Source organism: Phyllostomus hastatus, unplaced genomic scaffold (assembly GCF_019186645.2).
Source record: "Phyllostomus hastatus isolate PE091 unplaced genomic scaffold, TTU_PhHast_1.1 phas_contig_402, whole genome shotgun sequence".
NCBI lineage: Eukaryota > Metazoa > Chordata > Mammalia > Chiroptera > Phyllostomidae > Phyllostomus > Phyllostomus hastatus.
In genome coordinates, this window is record NW_025333873.1 from 14,197,419 (window position 1) to 14,212,360 (window position 14,942).

The window sequence follows — 14,942 nt, forward strand, 5'->3', positions numbered from 1 at the left end:
AGCCCAGGGGTCTGCATTAGAGTCCATCCGCTTTGCCGAGCCGGTGTTTGGCTCCGAGGTTTACGTGAGGCCTCCGGAACTAGAGAGGTTTAACAGGTGGCGCGTGGCAAGCACAGGCAGTTCGGGCTGCCGTTGGTATGGGCATCTTACATGTCAGGTGTGGAAACTCCTCCCCCGTGGGGGCTGCGCCAGGAGTGAAGGCAGCCTGAGGTTCGTTCTTCCAGCTGTTGAGTGTCGCCCCTCTGCCCGGTGGCATCTCTCCTGAGTCCCGGAGCTCTCCCCAGTCGGATGCAGCTCCGGGTGTGCGCGCCCGCGTCACACGTGCAGGTCCCCGGAGCCGACGCGTCTTTTACGACCCAGTGGGTCGTCTCCAGCCTTTCCCCGTTTTCCCAGCGACTCTCGTACTCTTCCTCCTCGGAGACCAGCAGCTGTTATTTTGTTTGTTTGCTTTTCAAATTCCGGGCCTAATTCAACTGTGGCTCCCGAGAAATTGTTTTTCAAGTTGGTTTTCCCTGAAGTGCAGCTTAACCGCGGGCTGGGTCTTCGCCAGAAGCACTGTTGGCAGCCGTGTGCACTCCAGAGGCACTGCCGGCCCCGGGGGCCCCCGCCTGACGCCCAGCCGGCGCGGTCCGTGTCGCCTCCGCTGGCCACGCATGGAGCTCAAGCCCCAGGGGGCCAGCCGGCCCTGTGACTGTGCACCGCCGGGTGTGCGGCTGCTCGCACGCCTGTGGCGCCCGTGCCAGAAGGTGGTTTTTGTGCGGCAGGGTACGGGTCAGCACCTGCACACTCTGGCCGGCCAGGTCCGAGAGCCTGGTGCGACGCCGTCACCGTGCACGGGGTGCTGGCAGGTCTCTGAAAGCCGTGGTCGGTCCGGGAGGTGTGACGGCGGTCGGGCAAGAGGCCGGAAGGAGAGTGGGCAAGCGAGCACGGTTAGCTTTCGGTGGGTCATTTTTGAAATTTTCCCTAAATTTGGCTTTGCAGCTGGGGTAGGATGGACTTACCTGCTTTAGAAACATGACCTTTGTTTTCCTTCCTGTGCGCACCTGTGTGCCTGAGCTGGGGGTGCTGGGGGCGCCGTGCGTGTCCCTCCCTGTGGCTTCGGTTTCAGTCCGACCGTGATCCGTCCACGTGATGCGTTTCCACTCAGAGCCAATAGTGAAGGCTCCCCTGTGTTGACTCATTTGCTGTCGGAGGATTCCCAGGACGTGGGAGCCGAAATGGCCCTAAATACATTAGTGTCCACGTAGAGCCCTGGAAGTGGTCATCACACTTTCACCTGAAATGCTCGTTTAAGGAGAGGGCTGTTGGACGTGGCGAGAGAAGTGACTCTGTGGGGAAGTCCTGTTCCTGGCACCGGCTGCAGCACTCCCCGTGGCTTAGGGAGGGGTGCAGGCGCAGAGGGAGCGCTGCCCTGGGGACGCCCAGCCTCCCGGACGCCCGAGACAGCGCCCTGGAACCGGAAGTGGCTGCAGCGCCTTCTTCACGGGAAAGGGTTTTCCAGCGAGCCACAGAGAACCGTGGGAGCTTTCGAAACGGAGCGTTAGAACCGGAAGGGAGGTTTGAGGTTGCCTTGTCCAGTCTCTTGGGTTGTAGCTCAGGAATCAGTTATTCGTTCAAGGTCAAAGGACAGGTCGGTCACAGACCTGGATCTAGAGGGCCTTTCTTCATTCTGCATTGCACAGTGGAAAGAGCTTGGATTTTGGAAGTGGTCTGGCCTGAGTTTGCATACCAGCTTTGGCAATCGTAAACTTTGACCTTGAACGAGTTACTTCCCCTGTCTGAGTTTCAGCTTCTTGAACTACAAAAGAGGGATTGTGTTGCATGTGACACAGGTCAGCTGACTGCTGCTGTCAGACTCTTTGCCGTGAGTGGATGTCAGGGGTCCAGTGGCGAAGAGTGTCCGTCCGTACCATCTGCGCACGGGCCGCCGTGTGTCTGTCTGTTGGAGAGGGCGTGGTACCGAACGGGACCAAGGTGCCCTGAGGAGGCTCCGACAGAGACCGTAAATGCGAGCGAGGAAGGCGCTGCCCGAAGTCCCGTGGGGGTGTCGGCCTGCTAGAGCAGAGCCGTGTGAGGGCCGGCAGGAAGAACCGCCCGCGCCTCTGGCCGGGCTGTTGGCTACCGACGCAGAGAGCAGTGGTGCAGTCTGGCTGCCGAAATAAGTTTAAAAATGAAGTTGATTCCCCCTGTTACGTCATCAGAGCACACTCTTCACAGAAAATGGCAAGCGAAGTAGAAGGAAACTTAAATACCTTTCCACCACCCAAAGGGAACACATCAACTTTTTGCTACATTTATCTATCGCTTTAATCAGAAACAACATTTATATGGTTTCATGTCTTGCTTTCCTCCCTTGATTAATATTCCCCGTGTTAATGTAACTTTTGGAGATCATTAAAAAGTGAGTTTTGCGTATGAATATAAAAGTAATACATGGTTTTAAAGAAATGTTTAAATACCAGAAAAAGGTGAAAAAACCAACTATATCTTTCTAGTGAGAGACGTTTTTGCTCGTATTTTCTTCGCATTTAGGAATATTGTAGTGACTTTTAAGTCCTTCAAAGCGCTGGCGGGGGGAGCAGTTTCAAGCAGGCGGCCGCCTGGCCGCCGGTCCCCTCGGTGGGCAGGTGCCCCGGGCTGAGCGTGAGCCAGCGCCCCTCCCCGCTGCGAGAACTCAGCCCTCCTCTCCGAAAGCGTCGGCCGCCTGTCGCCAGGGACCTTCTCCACTCTGCGTTTAGGCAGGGTTCGTTTTGTGTCCTCCCTGGGGAACCGCCGACGAAGTCATCGGTGGTCTTTGTGTCACGTGGCTGAGGTGGGGAGAGCCCTCTGAAACGGGGCTGCTGGCGCTGTTGTTTGCCTCGAAAGGTGTTTGGCCCCAGCACTCTCCCTGGGTGGGATTTCGATAACGTGAGATGCGGGGTTTTTGGTTTGGTTTGGTTTGGTTTGCTCTGGGGTATGACCAGGCCACTAGGTGCGCATCACTCACCGTCTCTGGTCCTGTCCCAGCCCCTGAGGGGAATGGACACTCGAGACGTACTGAAGGCCACCCTGGAGGGTCGCAGTCTCGCCTGCCTGACTTTGGGACCTGGTCCTTAGATAAGGGCTCGAACCAGTGAAATTGAACTTCAGGAACAGTAGATGCAGTGGCTAGAGCAGGAGGAGGGCAACGGTGTCAAAAACAGCGAGTTCAGGATGGGCGCGGCGGGGCTGAGCAGCAGCCCCGTTAGAGAAGGGCAAGACCAGAGATCTGGGGGTTTCGCTCAGCCGAGGAGCAAGTGGGAAGCAGACTGTGGGCCGTGCTTCCACCCAGGAGCGGGGGCAGGGCGGGGGCGGATGAGGTGGTGTGGTGAGAGGCCAGGTTGCGGGGCGAAGGGTCGTCGAGGAGCATGTCCCAGGCGGGGTGTTGGAGAAAAGCTGCGAGTCCAGAGGTCCCGCTCGGCCCCACCTGAGAAGGTGTGTTCTTGGGGTGCAGGGAGAGGGTAAGGCACCAGGGAAGGCCTCTTGCTGTGGGGTGGGGGAAACACAGGGCGTGGGCTGTCGTCCTGGAGGACACAGGAAGAGCCGTCGGAAAGGGGCGGTGGTGGGGCGGGGGAGGGCTGCCCCTGCTGAACTTCTGAAAGGAAGAACACAGACACATTTGAATGAAAAACAATTCCCTTTACATTGAGTTCAACTTCGTGTTCAGGGGTACATAGTTTTTAGATGCCTTGATTCACAGTAATGCAAATGGGAGACATAGGCTTAATTTTGTTCTCGAAGAAAACCACCTTCAAGATCAGGCCAAGCCTATAGAAAGATCTGGAAGGGTAAGACCTCTTACGAAAGGTAAAAGACCTAATTTTATGGAGAGAAAAGGGCGAGTTGCTTACAGGCGGGACCTGGCAGGTGGTGGAAGAGTGAGATCCCAAACCTGGTGTGTTTCCACGTTTTCTAATGGAGACCGCACAGCAGGCGCCAGGGGGCGGGGGGGGGGGGGTTCTTTCTAGTGAGTTTCCTTCCCAACACACGGCAGATCGGTGGGGACTGGATTTTATCTTACGCGTGGAGTTGCTTTGTAAGGCTTGGTGTTTGTTCCGTCTGTAATTTTTCACTTAATGCGTCTCTGTCAACGGAAGGTGAGGCACAAAAGTCAGGTGGCTAAGAAAGCGTTTTGTTCTCACACAAACAAGTTGTTTGTGTCTTTGCCGGGAGGAAATGTGGGCTTCCTATTTTCCTCCAGACACGCTCAGGCAGTGACACGGTATCTGTGACATTTTGCCCAACAAAGGAAATCCTCTCACCTCCCATGACAATTTATTGGGTCACAGGAATAGCAGACACACAGAAAGCGCTAACGTGTGACACTCAGGAAGTCATTTTCTGAGCATCCTGTCACATTTCCGGAAGTCAGGTCAGTTCTGCCTGGGTAAAAATACATCTGGAAATGCCCAGTGCACACGCGACACGCGTTTTAGTGTGTTGGCGCATCGGAGGATGCTGGTTTGGGTTAGACGGTGACCCGCCTGGCTCGCCTGTCCTGAGAGTGAGCGACAGCTCTCCGTTTGGAGGCCAGTTACTCGGTGAGGCTCCGCGATGGACCACGGGCCTCGTCTGCCGGCCCGGCCGGGGCCTCGCCGCGGGGCACACCCGCTGGTCTCTCCCCGGTCCTTGATGGGGACGCCTCTGGGGTGTTCCCTCTCTCCCCAGTTCTTGATGGGGAAGTCCTCTGGGGGCATTCCGTCTGGGGGTGTTCCCTCTCTTCCTGGTTCCTGATCAGGAAGTCCATCTGGGGGTGTTCCCTCTCTCCCTGGTTCTTGATTGGGAAGTACCTCTGGGGTGTTCCCCCTCTTCCCAGTTCTTGATTGGGAAGTATCTCTGGGGGTGGTCCCTCTCTCCCCGGTTCTTGATCGGGAAGTACCTCTGGGGTGTTCCCTCTCTCCCCGGTTCTTGATCGGGAAGTACCTCTGGGGTGTTCCCTCTCTCCCCGGTTCTTGATCGGGAAGTACCTCTGGGGTGTTCCCTCTCTCCCCGGTTCTTGATCGGGAAGTACCTCTGGGGTGTTCCCTCTCTCCCCGGTTCTTGATCGGGAAGTACCTCTGGGGTGTTCCCTCTCTCCCCGGTTCTTGATCGGGAAGTACCTCTGGGGTGTTCCCTCTCTCCCCGGTTCTTGATTGGGGCGTCCATCTGGGGGTGTTCCCTCTCTTCCTGGTTCCTGATCAGGAAGTCCGTCTGGGGGTGTTCCCTCTCTTCTTGGTTCTTAATTGGAAAGTCCATCTGGGGGGTGTTCCCTCTCTCCCCGGTTCTTGATCGGGAAGTACCTCTGGGGTGTTCCTTCTCTCCCTGGTTCTTGATCGGGAAGTCCCTCTGGGGGGTATTCCGGAGCTCTCCTGATGGGGCCACGCAGCTGGTGGTGGCAGGATAGGGCGCTCGCAGCCAGGGGTGGGTCTCCGTCCTGCGTGTGCCTGGCTGCTTGACTCCTGTGGCAGTTTCACTGATAAATGTGCCTCTTCCCTACTCTGGATTTTGTTGTGTTTTGTTTTTTCCTTAAAAATAAAAAGCGGATTATACAAACAGGTGAGAAATTCGGGCAACATGCTTTTAAAAGGCCCAACTTACACAGTATATATTAGGAAAGTTCTATAACTTGCACTGTCTTTACCTTGGTTCAGTGTTCTCGGATCCCAGGAAGCTTCTCTGGCTGGATCTGGTGCCCGTGTGCTGAGATGACAGTCCTCAGAGCACGACCTCTGTCTCCCTTCCCGCCGTGTCCCTGGTGCCAGGGTCTGCTGCTTCCTGGGCCCTCACCGCAGGCCTGCTGATTTGAAGGAATGGATATTATTCTACTTCATTTTTAAAATCTGTGGGAATTTTTCAAATATACCTAAGAGTAGAGAGAAACGTAATGAACCCCCTTCTGCCCATCCCTTCACTTCAGTGTTACGTTGCCAGCTTCCCCCATGCTTTTCTGAGGGCTGGAGGTGGGGGTGGCTGGCGTTACTGGCCCTTTAAATCCCTCTGGAAGGTGGTTGTGGAACGTGGTTAAACGGGAATAAGTACTTGATCTTCACATTGGCACCAATCTTTAGTTAGGCTGCGTGGGCACCTTCCCGAGGAAGAGAGCACGTTCTGGTGGGAAAAGCAGGGGGTGTGTGGGTGACGGTAGTGAGGCGCGTGAAAAGACAGGTCAGGCCTGCCCGTTGGGGTTTTTCCTGTGTCTGCACGTGGGTGCACGGCACATTCGTTCACTCGACCACATTCGAGCAGTTTTAGGTTCCGAGCAAAATGGGGTGGAATGTGCAGCGCTCCCCCGTGTCCCTTACACGCATGCACACACACACGCATGCACACACACACGTGTGCGCACACACAACACGCGCCCCCCTCTGCCGTCAGCGCCCTGCACCGCCGTGGTGCAGGTGTGGCTCTCGACGAACCCCCGCCGACACGTCCTCCCCGCCCAAGGTCATCGGGGCTCGCTCCTCCCGCCGCCGTGCGCTCTGAGGGCTTGGACAGGCACGTGACGGCGAGCACCCCCCACGGTGCCCCGCACGGAGCAGCTTCCCCGCCCCGAACGTCCCCGTGCGCTGCCGGCTCGCCCCTCCCTCCCTCTCCCCCAGACCCCGGTGACCGCTCCCCTGTCCTGTCTGTCTCACAGGTTTGCCTTTTCCAGAGTGTCACACGTTGGAATCGTACACTGGGTAACGTGCCTTTCCAGTTCCCTTCAGGTCTTCCCGCGGCCCGATAGCCCGTTTCTGCTCGTTGCTGAGCGCTGTTCCGCTGCCCGGAGGGAGCGCAGCTTGCTTGTTCCTCCCCCGCTGACGGGCAGCTGCTGCCGGGGCAGAGCCCGTTTGGCCTGGGGAGGGACGCCGCCCTGTCGTCCGAAGCGGCTCCCAGCAGCAGAGCAGGGCCTCCGCCGCTCCAGGGGTTCTCGTGTGAGAATGAGTCCTTCTTATCCTCCCGTGGGAGGGACACGCGTTTAAAACTCTGAAACAAACACTCTACCTAGGTTTGTAGAAAGTTACTTAAGCACTTAGTGGCTGGCCACGTTTTATTCGATGTGAGTCGAAATTTGGTTCTTTTCGCCGCCTCTTGTGCTCTGCACGTGTGACGCTGCCCTCGGCTTTCTTTGGAGACCGTGGCGGATCTAATTGTGCTTGGATTTAATGTGTGTTGTTCAGGATTTCCTAGTTCCGTGCTCGGTACCCCGTGGATAAACAGGGGCTGCTGAATGTTTTTGACCCTCCTAGAATAGCACCGTTGAGGTGTATGACCTTGAGGAAAAAGTGTACATACGTTTAAAAGCAGTTCATTTTTCCTTTGTTTCTGCCAAGTTTCCATCACTAGATATTTTTAAATATTAGGATACCCTTAGTTTGTACACAGACTTCAGAATTAAGAGTTGGGAAGGCATACGGATATGCTGAAAAGTTATTAATAAATCCCTTTGCCTGCGAGGAAGCAGGCCAGAACCAGGAAGCCCCTGACGCGGTAACCAGGATAGCACGCCGACACCATCTGTGTAACCTTGGCAGGGATAAAAAGACCAAACAAGGTCTGGAGAGTGCCCGTTACCAGGTGCATGATCGAAAAGACAGATATATTCTCATACGGTGAACTTGGCCTCGTGCCTTCCGCACCCTGGGGGAGCTGCACGTGCAGGTGCCGCCTGCCAGGCGGAGCACTGTTGGCGTCATCGGGAGGTCGGGGAGTGGGGGGAGGGGCTGGCGGCAGAGGAGCCTGGCCCTGCTGGGCGTCGCTGTCACCGCAGACTGCGTGTGACCTCCCGGAAGCCGCGTGGGATTTCCGCTGTAAAACGACGATAAACGCCCAACGGTGGTCCGTGGCCGCGGTGCGAGGCCAGGCTCTTCGGGGAAGAAATCACGGGAGACCTCAGGAGAGACGTGGTTTCCCGTTCAGCAGTGGACCGTGAAGGAGACGGGCCATCTCGAGACGCTGTTCCTTGAGAATGGAAGGAGGAAGGTGGAAGCCGAGGGTCTTTCCATGCTTTTTAAGGCGTTGTTCGCAATTTTCGTGAAAAGCAGGCAGAAATGGGACCTAGCGAAAAGGCGTCCGGTCTTTCCCCATTAACTACAGTGCTAGCTGTGGGTTTTTGTAGATGTTTTATTTTATTTACTTATTTTAGAGAGAGGCAGGGGTGGGGGAGAGATAAAACCGATGTGTTGTTCCGTTTACCGATGCACTCATTGGTTGCTTCCTGTGTGTGCCCTGGCCAGGGGTCGAACCTGCAGCCTTGGCGTGTAAGGGCCACGCTGACCAGTTTGAGCTGCCTGGCCAGGGCCTTGTAGCTGTTTTTCAGAATTGTGTTTCTTTCTGTTTCTAGTTTGTTGAATATTTTTATCATGAGTTGGGGTTGGATTTTATCAGATGCATTTTCTGTCTCTTGAGATTTTGTGGGTTTTGTCCTTTATTAACATGGGATACTATATTGATTTTCATATTTGAACCAGCTTTTCACACCAACGGGGTGTGGCGCGATAGTTCTTAGAAGTGCTCTAGGGACAGGGACACCCTTCTCGGTCACCTCCCCACGGACTTGAACGTGTATCCTCTTTGCTCCCCACCCTTGGTGGTTTTTGTCCGTTACCAGAATATGAGAGCACTTTGAGTGTTAAAGTTAAACGTAGAATTAACAGTTTAAAGGCACATTGTGATCATGGCCGCAAACGGCCCTGGGCACGTGGCATGTGGTTTTGGGAGCTTTAAACTTGGCTCTCCTGCCTCAGCGGGCTGGAGCCAGCCGACACTGGGCTGCGTCTGAGCCGGGGCCGTCCAGCAGCGTGCTGACGGAGATTCTTTCCTGTTTCGGGGGGCCGAGCGCGTCCGGTCAGGTCGGACGACGGGGTCGGCCTTGCGGTTGCTGAGGGACCCAGTGTCCCTCTATAGCAGCCCGATGGGTCGGTCTCCAGTTCTCTACTTTTGTGACTTGTGACTGTAGGACATTTTTGTAAACAAAAAGTGGAAGGTGATTAACAGATAATAGAAGTTCAAAATAGAACAGTCCTCAGCAATTTTCTGAAACAAAACTCTAAGTGAATAAAAACGCAGGTAAGCACGCAGTAGTCAGCTTTGACTGCAGCATGTAATGCAGCAACATGGTGACCGCAGAAAGCCCAGGACTCGTGCTGTGGCGGTGGGAGCAGGACTCCAGTGGCCAAAAGACGCTTCTTACAAGTTGTAGAGCCTGACATTTAGGAGGCGAGTTCCTGTATTTGTAAGGGTTAGTTGAAGGTTTACCGTGTTTTAGGAATGAAGACAGCAAGGATTTTTACATGTTAATGGGCGTTGTGGCCCTGGGCCCGGCAGGCCGCAGTGCACACGGGCGAGCCCTCCCTGCTGGTGCGGTGGCCACGGTGTGGGCCCCTCACCGGCGGACCCCCCCCGGAGGAAAGCCGTCCTGTGATGGAACCCGAGGCCAGCACCGCTCACGTCAGTGGTCTCCGCTTCGCTCTGGTCCTTCTGACGTTTTTTTCTCTGAAAAGGAACTCGGAAAACATGGTTAATAAAATCAACCCGTTAGATTTCATTTTGTTTTTGTTGGAAATGTTTCCTCCTATAAAATTTAACGACCATGGATTTGATTGCAGAGATCACTTACCATAATCAGACCCGTCCCTGAGAGGCCATTTAAAACAATTCCATTAGCATCCAGATAACTAATCAAAAACCGTGTTGTGGAATATAACAAAAAAGGACTGTTACAGTCTTTTGATATTTTTCCCCTTCACTCCCCAAGAGCAGCCAGCGAACACAGCATGACGTTTTTATTGTCGCGGCGTGTGTACGGCGGGCTGGAGGCTTGAAGGCAGAGCCCCCGTGCTAGGGGGCCCGTTGGTGACCGGTGTCCGCCCGCCCAGGGGCCAAACAGGTCGGGCTTGACCAAACAGTGTTCTCGTGCCCAGTACGTTCGTGGCGAAGTATTGGAGGGTTTTCATCTGAATAAGGACAGTCCGACAATTTTTAAACCGTCAAACAGGACCTCTTAAGTCTCAGTACCTGATGCACATCAAATCCATGATGCGTTCGCACGAGTTTTGTGTATGAGTGGGTTTGTTTATGGGATATTTATTGAGCGCTTCCCGCTCGGCAGGCGGTGCTCTAGGCGCTGGGAATTCGCCCTGTAAAACAGGGGAGCCCCTCGTCCCCCAGAGGGACGGGACCTTGGGTCTCGTGTTGGGGAGCAGTGACAACGTGTGCTTCCGTCCTGTCTGGGAGGGGGGACGGCTCCCTTCGGCTGCATGCCGCGCGCATGCAGGGGGCGTCTCGGGGGTCGGCAGACGACCGCGGGGCAGACGGCCAGCTGGCCCCTGTGCTCGTCCCCCCCACCCCGAGCCCCGTGTCCTCCCTCCCTCTCCCGCTCCCCTGCGGACCCGGCGCCCTCTCCGTGCGCCGCCCCACGCGGCCGAGTGTGTCTGCCCGTGTGCTCCGGCTGTGCTCCCGCGAGACTCGAGACTCCCTCAGGGAGCTCGCATCCGGTGCCTCGGCTCAGCACGGTGCTTTGTGTGTGGTGCTGTTCCGCGCTGACTGCAACTCCTGCCCTTGAGGAGTGTCCCGCGCTGGGTTTTCTAAAGGCGCCTCGCATTTCTTGCAGGCTTGTCTTCTGGGGCTAGAGTCCAGCCCCTCTGTGTGTGTGATCTCCTGCTTTCAGAACGTGTCCAGACTCTGCTGTCGTGAAACCCGTTGGCGGGACCCCTGCGTGCTGTGACGAGGTGCTCTCATGCTCACGAGCCCAGCAGTCCTCAGCGGTTGGGGTGGGGTCGTTCTCTCCAATCAGGCAGAGTAATATGATGATACTGGTGTGGCTGTATCTAATCTTTTTTTTTTTATTATTGAAGAGGGCATTAGGGGCCATTTTTCTTTGCTATAACTCGCCTCCTCCCACCTGCCTTTTTCCAGAAAGTTTTTGCTAGATTGAGTCATTTCCATTGCGATGGCTGCTGTTCTCCCGTGTCATTGGTCACGACCAAGGTCCCCAGGCAGGCGGTCGGTGGACGCTCCGCGTGGTCAGAGGCCGGTGTTCTCTCCTCCGAGTCCACGCCCCCCGCCCCCCCCAAGGATGTCAGCGGCATCGCTTCCCGCTGAGCCAGAAGTCTCCTCGGCGGGCGAGCACCCGCATCGCCGCCGACCTGTGAAAAGCAGCCTGAGCCTCGGGCTCGCGAGCCGAAGGGCCCAGATTCGACTCGTCGGTTGCAGGGTCTGTGCCGCCCGTCGCCCCTGAGCCTCTCACTGGGACTAACGCGTGGGTCCAGCGTCCCGTTCTAGGTTCAGTCTGAAGACTTATAGGTACAGAATTTTAATTTTTAATGAGTTAAACGGAGTAGACCAATCAAGAGTAAGTGTGGTTGTGAAGTAAATTAGTTCAAAACCCTTAAAAAAGCTAATTCTCATTCTAGACTTTTGTTGTTCATGAGTGGCAAGCGTAAAAACTCTGCACACCGGGTACGTGCTAGGAGACCCTGGTGCTGTTCTGAGTGAAAGGGGCGGTAGATGACGGGCAGACGAGGTCACTGTAAGCACGTGGGTCACGTGTGCTCTCAGGGTCTCGTGTGCGCACGGTCACTGGTGTCCCTGCTTCCCGCCCCGGGTTTCCCTCCCACCAGCTTCAGCTCCCCCCGCGCGACTCTCTCCCATCACCTGCTTGTCCGCCGTGCGCACTGCAGTTGCTTTCGATACTGCTGGCAGAGTCAGGACTTACAAATTGCATTTAAGGAAGCCTGGTTGTAAGTAGCAGACCCCCAGCTGACCGGGGGGAGCGTGCGTGCGCTGACCTCTTCGCCACGCCGGCAGGTGTTGGGCCCCGCCCCCAGGTGGTGCTCCTTCCTGGACAACCTGACGGAGGAGCTGGAGGAGAACCCGGAGAGCACGGTGTACGACGACTACAAGTTCGTCACCCGGAAGGACCTGGACAACTTAGGTAAGACACAACGGAGATGAAGCGACGATGAAACGGTTCTCTCTCTCCTTGTCTGGTGGTGGTGGTGGTGGTGAGGGGGCGCTGGGCATTTTAGAGGTGGTGGGGTCCCTTCTATCTGGTTCTGCAGATCTCTGCCCAACAGACACTGAACGTAGTTCATGCTGTCACGTTCATGGTCTGCGCTGAGAGGAGGGTCAGGCGGGCTCCGCCTGCTGGAGCTTCTTTGTGTCTGGACTGAGGAGTGGCACTGCCTGTGTGTAGGAAAAAAATCTGTCAAAGCAGCGATTTATCTTTTCGCGTACCAGCCAAATAAAATCAGGTGGTGAAAAATCCTGACGACTGTGAGTGAAGGGTTTCCGGCTCCCCGGAGGTTCGCTTTTTAAAGGCCCGGCCCAAGACGCGGAGCCCGCAGGCGGACTCTGCGGGTGTGCAGAGCTCGCTGGGCACCTCAGGGTTAAAGACAGCGAACCGAGACAAGACTGCAAACCGAGACGTGCCTCCTGGTAGCATTCGGCGCTCGAGGAGGGCTCCCGTGTGCCGGGAGGACGTGCACACGCGCCCCTCACCGCTCTGAGGAGTGCGCACACCGTCGTGTGCACAAGGAGACTGGGGCACACCGGGGCGGGGGGAGGTGCCGGAGGCCTCGGCGCTGGTAGAAGTGAGGGTGAGAGCTGAACCCCGAGACCACGCTCCCAGCCGCAGGCACCCCAGCCTCTCCGGAGGGCGAACTCATCCCAGCACAGGGGTGCAGGGCAGAGCAGCAGACGCTGCTGATCTCGCTCCAGTGGCGGGAGGAGGCGACGCAGCAAATCACGGCGAGGGGGACGCACGGAGGAGGGTCCACGGTCCACAGGTCTGGGCACCCCGGTTGTCTTTGAACAAACACGTCTGCAGCCGCAGCTGGATGGTGAAAGGAAATAGGGTTGCATGATAGATAGATGTACTAGGTTTAGATATATTTGGATAAAATGTAATTCAGCTCGCTTTTGAAACTGAAAATAGGTATGATATTCAACAAAATTATACTAGAAATCTTGTCATGTACGTTATTAATATAATATTAAGTGAGCCATTGGCTATCATTTTTCAACAGATTTCACCATCACATACAAAACCTTTAAAATAATTTATATTAAAAGTAGAAGTAAGGCCTAGGAACTAACTTCTCTTATTTCATAAGACTATTAACATTAAACATTTACAAGCTCTGACTCCCCCCCCCCATGGCCTTGAGCAGATCCCATCACCTGGTGTTTCCCAAACGCGGTTCCTGGACTGCTGTGTGTGCAGGAAGCACCTGGGTAGAGAGTGCGCGGTGGCCGGTGTCGTGGGCATTGGCGACAGGCGGACACGGGCCCACACCCACCCTCTGCTGTGACTGGGCCCGTGTACTTGACCTCAGTGTGCCTAGTCTCGCCCTCTCTAGAGGGGCGGTAATAATGCCCCACCCCGGGGGGGGGGGGGGTTGCATGGCGGCTGCAGCACATGGGGCCTGAAGAGGACTCCGCGTGGTGTCTGAACGTGGCCAGTGAATGTCAGTGACCGTTTAAGGGATTTCTTTCTCTTTAACTCCCCAGGGCTCACGCATCTCATCGGGTCGCCTTTTCTCCGGGCCTACATGCATGGGTTCTTCATGGACATACGGCTCTACCACAAGGTACCACCGCAGAGAGCACCGTCGTTCCGGGTGGCCGATGGGCAACCCGTGGCCGTTGCTGCTTCACTCACTTGCATTTTCATAAAATACACTTAATGATTTGTGAGAAATCTGTCTGTTCTTTGACATAACAGTGATGGTGCGTCTGAGACTGCTGCTAAATACAGTTCTTTTTCATTTTTGTGTTTTCACTTTGAAAAGGTGAAGCTGATGGTAAACCCGTTTGCTTACGAAGAATACAGGAGGGACAAGATCCGACAGAAGATAGAGGAGACCCGGGCACAGAGAGTCCAGTTAAAGGTGAGTGTTGGGCTCACCGCCGAATTGACGAGAGGAAAGAGCTCAACTTCCATTTTGTTGTCATTCCAAAGGACCCTGCCACCCACTTCTGAGTTTTTCCGTCGTTCACCAGTATTGCTGGTGTATTCTGTTTGTCGTGAGGGTGGATGCCGTGTGTTTTATTGTGGCGGGCTCCCTTGCAGTGGTGTTATGGGAAATCAGTGGCATTGTGGGAAACCGTGGCAGAGGGACCGGTGTCGTCACCCCTGCTGCGCCCATCCGGCGGTGTCTTCCGGCGGGCATTCGGAGTTGGGGGTGTCGGGCCTCTGCTGAGCCCCACTTCTTACTGACGGCAGGCCGAGTCCGAGGCCGGCTGCGTGAGCCACCGGAGAAACTGGCCGTGGACCGTGTCAGGGTCCACACAGCGGCCAGACCGCCCGGTTACATTAACCGGTGACTTGGGTGTGAAGAGCCGTTAACTGGGCATCAGAGAACCGGACAGACAGAAACACTAGGTCTGACGGGAGGGGCACTGGCTGCGGGGCGGGGGGGGCGGTGGCCGGCCTCTCAGGAAGGGGTGCTCAAGGTAGAAGGGGCTGCTTCTGGGACCCTCAGGAAACCGCAGCAGGAACCCCTACTCTCTTGGGCCACCCGCTGCCGCCAGGGAGAGCAGCAGCACGTGTGGTGCCGCCTCTGCAACAGGCAGGCGGGGTGAGTGGTCCGCCTCCCCCCCCCCGCCCCCGCCGTCCCTCTGGCAGCCCCTCGTGATGGAGGTTGCCCCACCAGGTGACGCCGTCGTCCCTCCCTGAGCATTGGCTCCGACACACTCTCTCCCGGTGCAAAAGACTCTTCCTCTGTTAGGTGCTCAAGAGCGAGGAACGAGTGTGCGGTGACGGCGGGGCGCCAGACCGTGGACCGCCCTTGTCCAGCTGTCCGCGCTCACCCTTGAAGACAGAGTGTCCGTGGTTTAACGCAGCTTGTCTCCTCTCCGCAGAAGCTGCCGAAGGTCAACAAAGAGCTGGCGCTGAAACTGATGGAGGAGGAGGAGGAGAAGCGGAACTCCGCGTGGAGAAAGAAAGCCAAGGTAAGAGTGTG

At 56.1% G+C, this 14,942-nt stretch overlaps 1 protein-coding gene across 1 annotated transcript in view; it reads left to right on the plus strand.

Moving 5' to 3' along the window:
* The window catches only part of NOL10 (nucleolar protein 10), a 51,915-nt gene that overhangs the window by 24,730 nt on the left and 12,243 nt on the right, over positions 1-14,942 (plus strand). The window contains exons 14-17 of the mRNA XM_045844432.1: positions 11,785-11,911; positions 13,489-13,568; positions 13,770-13,868; positions 14,842-14,931. Coding sequence (XP_045700388.1) covers positions 11,785-11,911; positions 13,489-13,568; positions 13,770-13,868; positions 14,842-14,931 — 396 coding nt within the window. The remainder of the gene's footprint in view (positions 1-11,784; positions 11,912-13,488; positions 13,569-13,769; positions 13,869-14,841; positions 14,932-14,942) is intronic.